This window comes from Salvelinus sp. IW2-2015, linkage group LG23, assembly GCF_002910315.2.
Source record: "Salvelinus sp. IW2-2015 linkage group LG23, ASM291031v2, whole genome shotgun sequence".
Lineage (NCBI taxonomy): Eukaryota > Metazoa > Chordata > Actinopteri > Salmoniformes > Salmonidae > Salvelinus > Salvelinus sp. IW2-2015.
This window is the reverse complement of record NC_036863.1, coordinates 43900525-43918201: the sequence shown is the minus strand read 5'-3', so window position 1 is coordinate 43918201 and position 17677 is coordinate 43900525. Positions and strand designations below refer to the sequence as shown.

The following is a 17677-nucleotide window of genomic DNA, read 5'->3' as shown; positions in this document are numbered from 1 at the left end:
TACATTTGATTCATACCACTGTCATATTGATGGAGGATAATTTGATTTCCAGTTTTTGAGAAGTAAAAAAAAAATGAAATTGACGAGAAAAGTATGGTCCACTTGATTTGAGTATCTCACCGCACCCACATCTTGAAATATGCAGATAGACAGATTAAAAGTAAACTTACATTGTAAAACTTCTGACAGCCAACTGTCTAACTCCGCCCATAACTTTTGGATTTTTGCACTCCCAGAAGGCATGGCTTATTAAATCCATGTTAGTTTTACACTTGAGACATGACTGCTGTTGTGCTGTAGAATTTGTGAATTTTGTCTCTTGTATAATAAATTCTATAAATTAGTTTATACTGGATTAAGCGTACCTTTTCGTTAACTGTAATTTCGTTAGTTATGTTCCAACACTCCATCTTGTGCCAGGCATCAGAATTCAATGCGGTTACTGACATCCAGGATTTGGGATTTGGTGTGTGACTGCAATGTAGGTAATTTAATGAGTTTGTAACCTGATCCCAGATCTGTTTGTTCAGTCTTGCCAACTCCTATGGTCATTGACTATACAGCGTAAACAGATCTGGGACCAGGCTTATGCATTTGGTCTTGAGATATATGTAAATAGCGGAGGAGTTTACGTCTGTGTCAACTTTTTTTAAAAGTTGAGCAAAGGTCTTTGTTCGACACTCCAAATAAGAATCTAATTCAAACTGGTTTCTGATCTATGAAGCACAATGAGGTAACAATAGGCTGCTGTGGTTGCTGACACGTTGTGGTATGCAGCAGAATAGTTTATCCATCCAATAAGAATAGGAAGATGTTTCTGAGTCAGAATAGTTCCTAATTCTTCTGCAGAATGTTCGTCACAAGCTTCCTCCACTTGTACTAATGACAACGCCCTTACCTCATCAAGTTACTGACTGGTGTGAATTGATGTAGCTTGAGTACTAGGAAACCTCTACTACACAGAATAGAGATAATTAGAACATCTACAGATTAGGCAAGACTTCTTCAAACGCACATGAACAATCTCAGCACAGTATTAATATAGAAAGCATCGACCTTCAGAGTAGATTTAATGATTTACAAACCCATCGCAACAATTGTTTTCACACATTTAATATAAATTTACGGCAGAAATTAGACATGAGTTTATTTTTATAGAGTATAGTGGGATTTGTTCATACCGCTTGCCTTACTGTAAAATTGCTCCCTGGATGTATAGCTTACTGCTTCTATTGATTCTAAGGTTGACTGATATTGTACATTGGGTCTGCTTACTTGACACAGCTGGGTTATTTAATTGCTGTACATCCATTACAGGCATTTTGATATCTCTAATGAATGTATTAATTGTCTTGTCTAGATCCAATCTCTGAAGGATATTTATTTACTAACATGTGACTCTGATATTGGTTTGTTACACAGCCATATGCAGTGCCATGTAATGTAATTTTGTAGGATGCAAAACAGCCACCACCCCCCCCMAAAAAATAAAAAATAATACTTGTAATTGCTGTCAAATGGAAATGAATATTGACTTTTCAAGGGTAGCAGTTAAACATGGCTTGTTTTCCATTGCCAAGGAGATGACAAGTGAAGGAAATAGCAAAGTGAAAATGTTGCTACTTCACTGATTATGAGCTTATAGTGACTTCTGATTAAAATTGAACAAAAATAGTAACGCAACATGCAACAATTTCAAAGATTTGACTGAGTTACAGTTCATATAAGGAAATCAGTCAATTTAAATAAATTCATTAGGCCCTAATCTATGGATTTCACGACTGGGAATAGAGATAGAAAAGGTAGGGGCGTGGATCAGAAAATCAGTCAGTATCTGGTGTGACCACCATTTGCCCCATGCAGAGCGACACATCTCCTTCGCATAGAGTTGATCAGGCTGTTGATTGTGGCCTGTGGAATTTTGTTCCACTACTCTTCAATGGCTGTGCGAAGTTGCAGGATATTGGCGGAAACTGGAACATGCTGTCGTGCACATCGATTCAGAGCATCCCAAACATGCTCAATGGGTGACATGTTTGGTGAGTATGCAGGCAATGGAAGAACTGACATTTTCAGCTTCCAGGAATTGTGTACAGATCCTTGTGACACGGGCAGTGCATTATCATGCTAAAACATGAGGTGATGGAGGTGGATGAATGGCATGACAATGGGTCTCAGGATCTCGTCACRGTATCTCTGTGAATTCAAATTGCCATCGATAAAATGCAATTGTGCTCGTTGTACGTAGCTTATGCCTGCCCATAACATAACCGCACCGCCACCATGGGCACTCTGTTCACAACATTGACATCAGCAAACTGCTCGCCCACATGACTCTATACACGCGGTCTGACATCTGCCCGGTACAGTTGAAACCGGGATTCATCCGCCAAGAGCACTGCAAAATTGTACTGCAAAATTCTCTAAAACTACATTGGAGGCAGCTTATGGTAGAGAAATTAACAGTCAATGATCTGGCAACTGCTCTGGTGGACATTCCTGCAGTCAGCATGCCAATTGCACACTCCCTCAAAACTAGAGACAATCTTTGGCAGTGTTGTGTGACAAAACTGCACATTTTACAATGGCCTTTTGTCCCCAGCACAAGGTGCACCTGTGTAATGCTAATGCTGTTTAATCAGCTTCTTGATATGCCACACCTGTCAGGTGGATGGATTATCTTGGCATAGGAGAAATGCTCACTAACAGGGATGTAAACAAATTTGTGCACAAAATTTGAGAAATAAGATTGTGCATATGGAACATTTCTGGGATCTTTTATTTCAGCTCATGAAACATGGGACCAACACTTTACATGTTGCGTTTATATTTTTGTTCAGTATAATATCAGCATAAGCTAAGTTCATACAATTTAAGTAAACACAAATGATACCATGAGAAGACAACCAAAACCAAAGAGCAATCTTGAGTGGTTTTTACTGTGACCAGTAACTTGCATATTACATTATGTCCGTCTGAGAGTACAAAAAGATTGGAGATGAGTGTAATGGCAATGTCTGTTGAAGCGGTGTGGTGGGCTGGACCTGAAGCCCTCTTCTACCCAAACACGCCTGGGTCGTGTAGTCTGAGAGACTGCAGTAAACGCTGGAAGTCCTGTAGCGTCCATGGCTCTGTGTCCTCCTGCTGCTCTCCTCCCATCCCCACTGCACTGCTGCTGCCAGGGCTGGGAGGGCAGAGAGGAGAGGTTAGGGAAAAGGAGTAGCGCTTAACAGGCAGCTTAGGAAAACGTGGTAATACCATGGCAATAGCATCTGTAACAAGTTACAGTAGTTACAATGAAAACATTGATATCCTGTTTTCAGTTTAATTTATATTAATATAAAATAACACCTTTTGCCATAGTACCTTTAGCCTAGATTATGCTCTACCTATGCTTTATCCATATATGACCAAAAAAATAAATGATTTTGTGAAATTATATTTAACGTCTTCTATTTCACAAAACACCAGGGATAGACAGGAGTCCCCTATGGGCACTGTTCAATAGTAGTGCACTATATAGGGAATACGGTGGCACTTGGGACAAACACCCTGTATAACCTCACCTTATGCTGAGGGGGTCGTTGAAGGTCACTAGAACATCCGTAGAGAACTGTGGTAGTCGGAACAGGCCAAGGTGAATGGTCACTGTATTTTTGGCCTGGAGGAAGGAATGCAACAAAATAAGGTACAATTCTAAATAAAAAGGAACCAGAGCAGTTCAAATTAGAGTTTACCAACAGTTGAGGTGAATGCCATAAACCTCCACATGGTCTCAGACTATATAACTGCAATTGACATGACCCTTCTGACTGTGACAAGGAAAAGACTAGCACTTGTGCATTTCCTAAAAAGACTTGGCTATAAATCCTCTTGAGCATAGGACACATGACTACCAAGGTGAATGGGCATTACTGTTTGTGCAAAGGGTCGTGAATTGACACGCGAGGCTGCGGGTGAGATTGTCAGTCAGAGGTCACAGTGCACTTACTTTCCCTTTCAAAAAACAAGGTTACAATTTTACTAAGAATAAATACATTTTCAAAACTAAGAAAGAAACAGACAGACGTACTTCCTCATTGAACTTGGCCACACACTGTGTTCCAGTGAGCAGAAAGGCAGAGCTGCACTCCTCCAGGGAGAGGTCTGACTTGGGCAAGGCCACCACAGCCCTGACCTCTGATGTCCCTGGGGCCGATGCCTTGTTGCTCCCTGCTACATCCTCAAAGTGGTACCTCAAGGTCAAAGGTAACGTTAAGAGGTGAGGCTGAGCAGTGAGCACTTCCTATTGCAATTCTTGACTTGGACTGAAATATGTGCTGGTACTGTTCATATATAGGTGGAAGAACACCACAATACTTTTGAGCTAAAATCTATAAGATGCAGGAACTCAAAACCTAGAACATTTGAGGTGCCAGTACTCAGTTCCGGTGAGCTTCTGCTCAAGTAAATCACTGCAAAAACACACAGGATTCATCCTAAATGGCACTCGTCTACATATAGTGCACTACTTTTGACCAGGGCCCTATGAACCTCGGTCAAAAGTAGTGTGCACTATAAAGAGAATAGGGTCCYATTTGGGATGCACTCACTTCACCATTTTGGTGCATACCTGGCAGCGTCTCCATTCTGGACATGGCTCTGTAACTCTAGTAGTTCCACGATGATGCTCTGGTCATTGTGGTCGTGGGCAAAAACCTCCTGGTTGTCTGGAATCTCCCTCAATTCACTGTTCATATACAAGGGGGGGGGGGTAAATGTGCTCTTGAGACAGTTCAGCTTTCCCTCCGCAGCTGACAGTGTTGACCATAGAAATATGTTGATCATGATATTTAGTCTCACCTGATGTCTTTGGCACTGTGAGGGATGGTGGCTGACAGGGCTCCTCCAAATAGAGGACGACCCTCTGTGGCGTTCTGCATTCTGGAGGAACTAGGGGAAATCAAATAGACAGGGCGCTAAATTAGAGACTTGTGGGGCGGGCTCATTAGGGAGTTATGAGGGATGGCACATCATCAGCATTCTTATTTAGCTCTTGAAAACCGTTATCTGAAGGGTTTTCAGCGTTTAGCTTCGCTTACGGTTATCTTCTTGTGAACTACAATTCCGAGGCTGTGTTTTAACGTTAAGAAACGTCAATAATTATTGCTTGTGGAAACAGTTTTTGAGACATATGCTGATATGCCCCTTATCTTTCATATCAGCGAGAAATAATCTTTCGAATGAAAAATATGCACTCACTGCAGCAGTTTTGCACAGATCCATATGCTGTTAGCACTTGATCATGACTCTCAGTTCCATTACATTACACTTAAGTCATTGAGACATCCATTATTTAGGTACCCGCTATTCAATCACAACATCAGCGAATAAACCGCTGGTATTAATTTTTTACAGTTAATCAAAACTTGTATCAACCTACCTGAGTTTTTGTAAGCACTTAAGACAACACAAAAACACAGCACGAAGGGCTACAAAGCTGCCATTTTTATTGGCGGAAGTAAATACTGAAAACAGACACGGCCAAGCAGCAAATAATCTGTCCCCGCGACGTAATGGCTAGAAAGGTACTGCCATCTAGCGAACATCGGCAGAACGTCAGCTAAATGGTCTAAAATATAAATGTTCTTTTGCAAGTGTATTCTTGAGAAGAAATCACGGTACCCAAAACCAAAGAGACCACAGCAGATAAAGTACATAAAAAGCAGTAGAACTTCCATTTTCTCGTACTTTCTTTATTACATCACAACCCTTCTATTGCGTAACTACAGAATTACATGGCTCAGTCATTGTGACAACGAACAAGCTTTCTGTTGAGATCAAATCAATCAATTATCCATTTTAACGTGGGAGGGAAGTGACCATCAACCGAATGAGGTAAGTGAATGGCAAATATCTTCTGAAATCAATAGTGATGATTATGCAAAAAAAAACTCAAATTATGTTTGTCAGATGTTTTTCTACCTCAAAATTGTCTATATCTAGCATAGGTAGATATCATAGGGAGGCATAAGGACACCACTTTTGACTGATGGAAGAGTCTAACAGACGTTTGTCATCAATGCAACCATTTCAAATGTTAATTTTTGACACAATGCAATTTCCCACTGAAGTTCAGTCTCAGACTCTCATCTATAGGTGTCACATGCAATGACAGACTCTGGCGCTGGATCATCATTGATGCCCCTGAGAGGCATTCTGAAGAATTCTCATCTATCTGATGAACCAGAGCTTTTAGTTCACAATCCCGACTGCCCCTGGCACTGCCAGGTACCATCTCCGGCCATTGTGCCCTTAACCCCTAAAACTACTCTACAACCAGGGGTTCTGCTCTGTGGCTGGCTCTGTGCCACTCGACATACATGTGTATTTGGGGTGACGGGGACTAGGACGGCGACCGTTGAGTCAGGCAGAATACAAATTTCAGTTGTTAAAATAGACAAAGTATATATTCTATTCTGTTTCAGTCCTCCCCAGTGCCCCTGACCCAGCTGCAGTGCCACCTCAGCCTTGGTTCCAACTCAGCATCACTATCCGACCCAAGCATGCCCCTCAAAGGCATCCTCAGGACCAGCATCAGCTCTGGGGTGACGGAAACACAGAAAGATTGTAACAGTTCTAAATTTCGGTGAGGTCCTTTTTATTTCCCCCTTATTATCCCTCAGTGACGGAGGATGGGTGCATTGCACATTGCTTGGGGTGCATTGCACATTGGTTTACTTACGTTTATTCAATTCAATATCAACAAGCGTTTGTTATCCATCTGTTTCATGCCTGAAAGGTTTGATTGAACCTCGTGCACTGTATTTCCACCATTCATAATAGGCCTAATTATATTCTGCTCACCATTCAGCCATCTCCCCTGTTCTGAGATATAAAATCAAGAAGATACGAGGAGGCGTGCCATCTAGGTTTTATAACTCTGTGGTCCTTGCCTATGTTTCAGGAAGAGACAGAGATGGGACGAGGGCAACATCCTAGCCACTAGCTGCCACTCCTGGCTGATGCCTGTGTCAGGGAGTAAGGATGTCAAACCTGGGCCTCATCTGTGAGTAGATCAGAATGATGGAGGTATATAGGGAAATTGATATCCATAGTGGACATACTGCCATTGCACCTACAATTTATTGATCAGTCATCGTCAGTTAATGAAGTAAAAAGACAAATCTCACTTCACTGTGGACAATGGACATCTTTCTTCTTCTTCCTCCTCCTCCCCCTCTTCCTCCTCCTCCTCAGGTGTAGTGTCACCATGTTGGATGGAGGTGCAGGCACCAGTACATCAGGAGAACAGATATGTCTGTGTATGAGTAAGAGGTAAGAGGACAGAAAGAACATTGCGTGTTATGCATCAGATATGCTGTATCTGTCTTGATGTACAGTACCAGTCAAAAGTTTGGACACAACTACTCATTCAATGGGTTTTCTTTATTTTTTTACTATTTTCTACATTGTAGAATAATAGTGAAGACATCAAAACTATGAAATAACACATATGGAATCATGTAGTAACCAAAAAAGTGTTAAACAAATCAAAATATATTTTATATTTGAGATTCTTCAAATGGCCACCCTTTGCCTTGATGACAGCTTTGCACACTATTGGCATTCTCTCAACCAGCTTCATGAGGTAGTCATCTGGAATGCATTTCAATTAACAGGTGTGCCTTGTTAAAAATGAATTTGTGGAATTTATTTCCTGCTTAATGCGTTTGAGCCAATCAGTTGTGTTGTGACAAGGTAGCGGTGGTATACAGAAGAGCCCTATTTGGTAAAAGACCAAGTCCATATTATGGCAAGAACAGGTCAAATAAGCAAAGAGAAACGACAGTCCATTATTATTTCAAGACATGAAGGTCAGTCAATGCGGAACATTTCAAGAACTTTGAAAGTTTCTTCAAGTGCAGTTGCAAAAACCAACAAGCGCTTTGATGAAACGGGCTCTCATGAGGACCGCCACAGGAAAGGAAGACCCAGAGTTACCTCTGCTGCAGAGGATAAGTTCATTAGAGTTAACTGACCTCAGATTGCAGCCCAGATAAATGTTTCACAGAGTTCAAGTAACAGACACATCTCAACATCAACTGTTCAGAGGAGACTGTGTGAATCAGGCATTCATGGTTGAATTGCTGCAAAGAAACCACTACTAAAGGACACCAATAATAAGAAGAGACTTGCTTGGGCCAAGAAACACCAGTAATGGACATTAGACCAGTGGAAATTTGATATTTTTGGTTACAACCACTCTCTCTTTGTGAGATGTTGAGTAGGTGAACGGATGATCTCCGCATGTGTGGCTCTCACCGTGAAACATGGAGGAGGAGGTGTGATGGTGTGGGAATGCTTTACTGGTAACACTGTCAGTGATTTATTTAGAAGGCACACTTTAACCAGCATGGCTACCACAGCATTCTGCAGCGATACGCCATCCCATCTGGTTTGCGCTTAGTGGGATTATTATTTGTTTTTCAACAAGATAATGACCCAAAACACACATCCAGGCTGTGTAAGGACTATTTGACCAAGAAGGAGAGTGATGGATTGCTGCATCAGATGACATTGGCCTCCACAATCACCCGACCTGGTTTGGGAAGAGTTGGAACACAGAGTGAAGGAAAATCAGCCAACAAGTGCTCAGCATATGTGGGAACTACTTCAAGACTGTTAGAAAAGCATTCCAGGTGAAGCTGATTGAGACAATGCCAAGAGTGTGCAAAGCTGTCATCAAGGCAAAAGGGTGGCTACTTTGAAGAATCTAAGTTCGAAAATATATTTTGATTTATATATCACTTTTTTGGTTACGACATGATTCCATCTGTGTTATCTCATAGTTTTGATGTCTTCACTTTTATTCTACAATATAGAAATAGTAAAAATTAAGAAAAACCCCTTGACTGGTACTGTGTGTCAAACACAGTCAGGCAAAGTGTCACTTCATTGTGTTAGCTTCTTACTTTTCAGAGTAAATAACTCACGGACACTAGAGAAGCTTTAACCAAGTTGAATTCTTCCCAAAAGTTCTGTACAGCTGTATTCAGACAACCCAACACTTCTCCCAACAATATATATATATCCCACTTAAGACCCTCCTCCTTCTCTCCAATCCTTATATATTATGGTTTAACAGGAAAAGAGTAACAAGATACCAAACCCTTATTACTCCCTTCAGGTGAACTGTCCTCTCCTCCTGAGCTCAACCCCTCCTTCTTCTAATCCACAGATGTCCGTCTGTCTTTCCTGTATTAACACGTTGCTCTGCTCCCGTCCCCCAATACATTCCAACACATTCCACAGCTACCTGTCTTTCTACAGATCTTCTATGCTTCTTCTCTATCATTTATTTAATATCTCAATGTTCAAAATGTCAAATCCAACAATTACAACGGGGAATGACATTGATTGGAGAACACCTAAGATGCCATGCCTCCGCTAATAGCATCGGGCTTTGTCTAAAACCCGCAAAAAACGATCATGTCCACATGGTTGATTGGCTTATTATTCCTTATCTGACCTAATATTCTTTCTCAGGAAGAAGAGCCAGAGCTGGAATGAGATGAGTATTATGGCCACTCAGCCTCCCTACACAGACAACCCCTGGATGAAGGCAGATGATGGGTTCACTGCCTCTGTTGCATGGTAACTGTTGGCCTATTTACTAGGTGCATATGCAAGTGAAAGGGTATCATTGGCATAGACCATTCTGTGTCCATCTCCCTCTCTCCCTCCCTCTAATGACCTATCTTGTGTGTTTCTGTCCTCTCCTTCAGGCAGTCCCTGTCCCTCAGGGATGAGGCAGGACCCAGCCACTGCACTACCAGCACCTCTTACAGCCAGCCTCCGTGCTCTCCACTGAAGCCTGGGAAGAAGTGAGAAACACACAGACAAATGTATTCAGACACAAACACATCTAGACGTTATACCCTATGCTGTAAGGCCCAAGAGGATTGTGTGATTTTACGGGAAACTCTTATTCAGCATGTCTTTCAGTTTCTTACCGACTACGCTTCAACTTAATACATTTTTTTGCCTTTAGTTCATCAGCCTCAAATCAGTATCCAGACCGAAACCAATTAGATCAACCTAAGGACACCTCACAACACGGGATGATGGGCCCGTCAAAGCAGGCAGTAGAAGCAAAGGCTATGGCCACAGAGGAGAGTGCAGACATAGATCTCTACGGTGAGTAGATTTTAAAAAAGCACACAATTACAGTACTCAACGGTATTGAATAATCACCTCCAAATGCATCCTGCCTGTGCATTGAGTAGATGTTGAAAGTTAAGAGCATTGTGGTTCTATTTGATCTCATCTGCTGCCTTCTCACCTGACAATCACCTTGTTGAATTCATTTATGCATTGATTGATTGATTAATTCATTCTCACAGTGAGACCCAGCTTTGAAGAGCTGAGGAAAGCCCACTTCAGAGAAGACAAAGAGGTGCTCCTGGCTCGGAGATCCATAGACAAAGATGATGATGAGGATGACGATACGGAGAACACAGATTATACCGTCCCCAAGCCAAACTATTGCAGCTGCACCTCCAGTGGTAGGGGATACACAGCACCGATGAGCAAGCGGACACAGACAGGTGAGTTGCACACATGATATGACACTGTAATGAACATGATATGAGACTTGCTATTATCTACACTGCAGTCTACTGCACACATACATTATGGTTAGTCACAAACTGTCATCATGAGTGATTACGATCGTTCTTAGAAAGAACTAAAAGCAGGAACTGAATGAATAACGAGCTCTCCTTTTATCGTCAGTAGATATGGCGAAGAAGAAGAAGACTCCCTCGGATAAGTGATGAGTGGGTGTCTGTGTCTTGGCCACTGTCTCTGCGCCATCACCATCACCATGCTTATGTTACACCCCACCTGTATGAGTCAAGGTGTACAGTACCAATGCGTTGCCACATCAATAGACTTGTAATAAATGCACACCTCAAATGTTTTTCTCTTGTTGTCGTTTTTTATTACTATCCCAGTCAGGATGTTAATTTCACCAAAGACTTCCTTGAAAGTTGATCATCCCTTCTGTTAACACCAGAGGGTACTGTGGAGACACTGCCAAGTCCTAACCTTAGTGTAGTCAGTCATTTTGTGACTAATTATTGAATCAATTTTAGAATAAGGCTGTAATGTAACAAAATGTGGAAAAAGTCAAGGGGTCTGAATACTTTCCAAAGGCACTGTATGTTTGGGGCAAATCCAATACACCACATTACCGAGTTCCACTCTCCATATTTTCAAGTGTTGTGGTGGCTGCATCATGTTTAGGGTATGCTTGTAATCGTTAAGGACTGGGGAGTTTCTCAGGATTACGAAAGAAACAGAATGGAGCTAAGCACAGGCAAGATCCTGGAGGAAAACCTGGATCTCAGTCTGATTTCCACCAGACACTGGGAGATGAATTCACCTTTCAGCAGGACAATAATCTAAAACACAAGGCCAAATCTACACTGGAGTTGCTTACCAAAAAGACAGTGAATGTTCTTGAGTGGCCGAGTTACAGTTTTGAAAATCTATGGTAAGACCTGAAAATGGTTGTCTGGCAATTATCAACAACCAATTTGACAGAGCTTGAAGAATTTTGAAAATAATGTGCAAATGAGGCACAATCCAGTTGTGGAAAGCTCTCAGAGACTCACAGCTGTAATCGCTGCCAAAGGTTCTTCTACAAAGCATTGATTCAGGGATGTGAATTCTTATGTAAATGAGATATCTGTTTTTCATTGTCAATTAATTTGCAAACATTTCTAAAAACACGTTTTCACTTAGTCATTATGGAGTATTGTGTGTAGATGGGTGAGAAAAAAAAAAGATTTTATACATTTTGAATTCCGGCTGTAACACAACAAAAGCTTGAATAAGTCACTGTTTGTCTTAGCAACTTTTAGACGATTTAACACAAACCTGTTTATGATAAGATGATCGAGTCAGTTTTGCACCAAAATAGATTGTGCAAATTAGAAAGCATTCAAATACTACCTGACCAACACTGCATACATATTGAAGGTATCAAATAATTTGGTTAAGTAAGATTAATTGCATAACAACTGTGTAACAGAATAGTGAATGTTGTTGAAATAGAGTAGTTTGGGTAACACATTCTTCTTGCTTAAAACCTCTCCCACTCCACCGCACCTTTAAACATGATTGAGTCTGCCATCTAACCACATGTCAGTGGCAGCAGATCAAAACTGAGTTATTAACAGAGATAGTCTTAATTGGCTTTGGGAGACTCAGAACCCAGGAGTTATCCAGTTAACTTGAACAGTATCACTTTCAATACTTGTATCCGGTCCAGGGCACAGGATTAAGGTAAATCTCAACTCAAGAGACCTCTGTTACAAAGACATAATTAAAGATCTACAATTCTCCACTGGTGTGGTTCAAGACAAGGTAATAAATGGCAGAATGAAATTTGTCTTGTTCTGAGGGAAGCTACATTTAGGCAAGCAATGTGATTGGTTAAGTTTAGGGAAGTAATCCCAATTGGTTAAGGTTAGGGTCGGGTTACGTTTAGGCAAGCAATGCGAGTGGTTATGGTCAGGGATTGGGTTAAGTTTAGGCAGAAATCCCAATTGGTTAACTTGAGGGTTAAGGGTTGGGATAAGTTTAGAAAACAAATCGGAAATTGAACCAGCAACCAGTGTGTTCTTCATAACCTTTAGATCAATTCAATAAATGCAAAAGATTTAACTCCTTTCTTCCTCTACCATGGTGGAGGTCCAGCCATGGATATGGGTGGTCTGCAAAACATTGTGGCCAACTCGGCCTATGTGTCAGCCCGTGGTAGTGTCGACGGCGCAGCGGCGCCGTCAACCTCAAGCTCAACCTCCCGCACATCAAGAAGAGCGAGCACATGAAGACCACGGTGGACTCCGGCTTCGACAGCATGTGTGTCAAGCAGCCCGTTGGCAAGCGGCTCTTCCAGCAGTACCTGGAGAGTGATGCAACCCGCAAGAACGCCTGCAAACTCTGGAAGGACATGGAGGATTACAACATCAACCAGGAGAAGTACCGGGTGCAGAAGGCCCAGAAGATCGTCAACAAGTTCTACGAATCCAAGTCCAAGATCTTCTGCAGCTTCCTGGAGGAGAAGGCTGTGACATGTACTGTCCAGATCCATATACAATAGGCCACTTAAGTGGAAAATGCAGTCCAAGTATTACAATCCTGAAATTACCCTTCGTGGTCTCCAGAAAATGTGAGATCATCAACTAATAATGAACATTTGATTATATTTTTGTACAGCATGACAAGTCTTTACTTTACACTATGTCCCACAAAGTTGATTATATAATGCTTAATTTTAAACAAGTAACGCATAATAAACCATAATAAGCCATTAGGGAAGGGAGAAAAGTGGTCACTTTACTATAGGGCACACAAAGTGACTTAATACATTAACTAATACTTAACCATTTGAATCACGTTACTTGGATCCATATATCAGTAACTGGTAGCTAATTTATGTAACCATGAAGTATGAATCATAAGCATCATAGTGTTTAACTTTCTTTATCAATAGTCTAGTAAACATATATAGTGCCTTGCAAAAGTGTTCAGACCCTTTGATTTCTTCACATTTTAGTGTCTTACAAAGTGGGATAAAAATGTATTTAATTGTCATTTTTTGTCAACAATCTACACAAAATTCTCTGTAATGTCAAAGTGGAAGATTTTTAAAATATTTTTCTCAAGCTTAATAAAAATGGAATAACTAAAATATAGTCATAGCGTAAGTATTCAGCTCCCTGAGTCAATACATGTTAGAAACACCTTTGGCATTGATTACAGCTGTGAGTCTTCTTGGGTAAGTCTATAAGAGCTTTGCATACCTGGATTGTTGAAGCTCAGTCAAGTCTTGCCATACATTTTCAAGCAGATTTAAGTCAAAACTGTAACTTGGCCACGTGAGCCTTGACTGTCTTCTTGGTAAGCAACTCCTGTGTAGATTTGTCCAGTAGGTTATTGTAGAATATTGTAGGATTCCTCTCCCAGTGTCTGGTGTAAAGCAGACTGAAGCAGATTTTACTCTACGATTTTGCTAGTGCTTAGCTTCATCCTGTTTCATTTTATCCTGAAAAAAGTCCCCAGTATTTGCCGGGATCAAGCATACCCATAACATGATGCAGCCACGACCATGCTTGAAAATAAGGAGGCAGTTACTCAGTGATGTGTTCTGTTGGATTTTCCCCAAACATAAGGCTTTGCATTTAGGCCAAAAAGTGTATTCCTTTTAGGGTTGAATGGCGGGAACCCGGTTACCAAAATTTACTGAGATCTACCGCCCAAAACCACTTCCTTTTCCCAGGATAAATAACTGAGAGAAACCGGTCATTTCTAAATAAATCATTTATATGAACAGCATGACGTTAAACGGAACTGTTAAATTATATGCAATGTCTAAATCTGGCTTCTCTACGGCCTCCTTTCTGCTCTCTAAATGATCAATCATCAACGCTCAGGGTGGGGACAGACAGCCCATCTTAGTAGGAGCAGAGTTCACAATGCATGCAGACCTATCATTTCATCATGGTAACCTTATTTTCTTGTGACAGGTAGGCCTACATTTGCAGCAGTATAGCCTATGCTACAGTAATAAAAGGACTAATGTGCGTCTCATTTACACATCTCCGTCTGGCCTTATTTTTCAATTATATGATCTTGATTATTAGAAGAGATTATGATCTTTTTCTAAATACAGCTGCAGAGTTTTAAAACAGCCTTTCACTCCAATATCGTTGCTTTAAATCAGTGCACGTGCGAGCACTCAGTCTTTCCATCAATTCCATTCAAATTGCATCCAAAATAGATCATCCTGTTCAAGATTGATACATATAGAGAGGTCCTAGCCTACCTCTTTCGTATAATAAATTCAATGCAGTATTAGCCTTATATTTAGCTAATGAATACTTGAATACTATACTTGTAACTTTGTAGGCCGCATGTGCTGGACCAGAGTTATCATGGTTTGAACGAGGTGCGTAATTCCAGTTCATATACAGTGCATTTGGAAAGTATTCAGACCCCTTCCCTTTACCCACATTGTTATTTTACAGCATTATTAAGTAATTAAATACATGTTTTTCATCAATCTAGATACAATAACCCATAATGACAAAGCAAAAACTGGATTTTAGAAATGTTAGCAAATGTATTAAACATTTAAAAACAGAAATACCTTATTTACATAAGTATTCAAACCCTTTGCTATGAGATTCGAAATTGAGCTCAGGTGCATCCTGTTTCCATTGATCATCCTTGAGGTTTGTTTCTACAACTTGATTGGAGTCCACCTGTGGTAAATTAAATTGATTTGACATGATTTGGAAAGGCACACACCTGTCTATTTAAGGTCCCACAGTTGACAGTGCATGTCACAGAAAGAAAAAAACCAAGCCATGAAATCCGAGAAAGGATTTTGGTGTAGTACGATTCAATCTTAGTCCTGTATTGACACTTTGCCTGTTTGATGGTTCGTCAGGAGGGCATAGCAGGATTTTATTATAGGCTTCCGGGTTTAGCTCAGTGCAGATGTTGCCTGTAAGCCATGGCTTCTGGTTGGGGTATGTACGTACGGCCACTGTGGGGACGACGTCATCGATGCACTTATTTATGAAGCCAGTGACTTTTGTGGTGTACTCCTCAATACCTTCAGAAGAATCCTGGTACATATTCTAGTCTGTGCTGGCAAAACAGTCCTGTAGCAACATGAATTGGTGCATGAGGCATAAATAACGTAGTGTGACTTAAGTTACCATCAGCTGGAAAACTGTCCCTTTTTCTCAGCAGCGGGTGGGGGAGAGAAGGGATGGTGAGTTGGGAGAGAGGCAGCCTCCTTCCCCTCAGACTGACCATCAGATGCAGGCCATCAGTCCAGTAAAAAAAAAGCTCATTATTACGCTCACTAAGCTGCGCCTCAAGTAACAAAACAAATAATCTACTACCATATGATCATATACCTAACATTGTGAAATATCATTTCATAATGGTCTGCAAAGAACATTGGTAGGGCAATTCAAGCATAGCCAATATGCAGTGATCATGCATTGGGTGTATAGCCTACTGCACAAACCTCATCGCTACAGAGCCGTTTTAACTTTTTAATTTTGCATAGGCTTATGTTTTTTAAGTCACGTTTCCAAAAAGAAAATCTGAGCGGAAGATCTCGGCTTGCATTTTGACTCAGAAAGTGATCTTTTAAGATTGGAAAAGAGACCCTTAAAACCCAGATTTGGGACCACACAGCCACTCCACTGAATAGCAGGCTTGTGATTGCTATGCAATGCTTGCAGTTAGCCACTGATTCATTTGAAACCACTGATTGTTGAATTTGCAATTTCCAACTTCTTGCGTAATGTTTATGTCCAACGGCCGATGAGCACCGATACGTTTTATCTATCATTTCTCTTCATTATTTCTCTTCATATGGCAAGGATTAAAAAGGATTTGCCAGTAGATTGTCAACTTGATTCATGATGACTGCTAGCTAAGGTTTTGAAAGTATGATGTTGACATGATCAGTCCAATGAAAGCTACTGTAGACATAACGTGATTTGACGTCCTATCCACAAAACAAATAATCTACTACCAGTGTGATCATATACCTAACATTGTAAAATATAATTTCATAATGGTCTGAGAAGAACATTGGCAGGGCAATTCAAGCATAGCCAATATGCAGTGATCCAATGACCTTGAGCTTTCTTGGATGGGTACTTCTGTAACTCTATGGCAGCACCCAAGGAGCTTGAATTTTCGAGCTCTACCCTTAGATTTGGCGGTGACGTAGTGTCCCCATGAGTGACAGAACACTGAGCCAATCATGGCGCAACTAGAGAACATTACCAACCCCTACGCTCCGTATTTTCCGCTGGCTGCCCAACCACCACAGAAAGCACTGAGCTAGGCTGAAACACCTGCATTTTGGAGCTGCCTCAAGAAAGCAAAAAAAAAGAGACCATATTTGTTTGCAGCTTTATTAACTAATTTTGTTATTATTATAATTTTTTATTTATTTTTTTACATTGTTTGCAAACTGATGTGTGACACATATTAACGCCAAAATAACAGGCAAAACAGGCAACCCCCCCAAAATGTTTTGGTAAAAATGTGGGGCTCCCCTACCTGTCCTGAATGACAGGTTGCCACTGTACACACAGAAGCAAATAAATATATTGTGTGTGTGTGTGTGTGTGTGTGTGTTGAACAACACTGTGTGTACATAACACACACACACTGGGGGGAGGGACTCCCAGTGTTAATACAAATACTTTATTAAAGGGTTTGAAAAGGTAGAAAATGTTATCAGCAGTGTAATTAATACCAGAGACAAAATCCCTCCTTTCTCTCCTCCCACTGTCAACAACCACAGGCTTACTGATGGTACAGCAACTAATATTGCCAATAGAAACATAGGACCAGTTTCCCAGCCCTATATATAAAACCTATACTCCTGGACTAAGCCATTGTTTTACCCGTCAGTTTGATTGAGAACTAGTCCTCATTTGCAATTATTAGCCTGAGCATTTATAAATGAGGATTCTCCGTGGAACATGCTTTGATCCTAGGAGTAATCCTTGTATAACATCGCATATCCACAAATGAAGCCCACAACTGTACAGTATATCAGCGACTCAATCAACTGTATACAGAC

At 40.9% G+C, this 17677-nt stretch overlaps 1 protein-coding gene across 1 annotated transcript; it reads right to left on the bottom strand.

Moving 5' to 3' along the window:
* Positions 1-2760: 2760 nt before the first annotated feature.
* On the bottom strand, positions 2761-5505 carry rangrf (RAN guanine nucleotide release factor). Its single transcript, XM_023967341.2, has 6 exons — positions 5423-5505; positions 4843-4932; positions 4613-4729; positions 4073-4235; positions 3567-3661; positions 2761-3184 (listed from the first exon to the last, which is right to left on the bottom strand). Exons 2-6 carry the CDS (start codon positions 4920-4922, stop codon positions 3058-3060), a joined length of 582 nt encoding a protein of 193 aa, XP_023823109.1. The 5' UTR covers positions 4923-4932; positions 5423-5505; the 3' UTR covers positions 2761-3057.
* Between the last annotated feature and the right edge of the window lie 12172 nt (positions 5506-17677).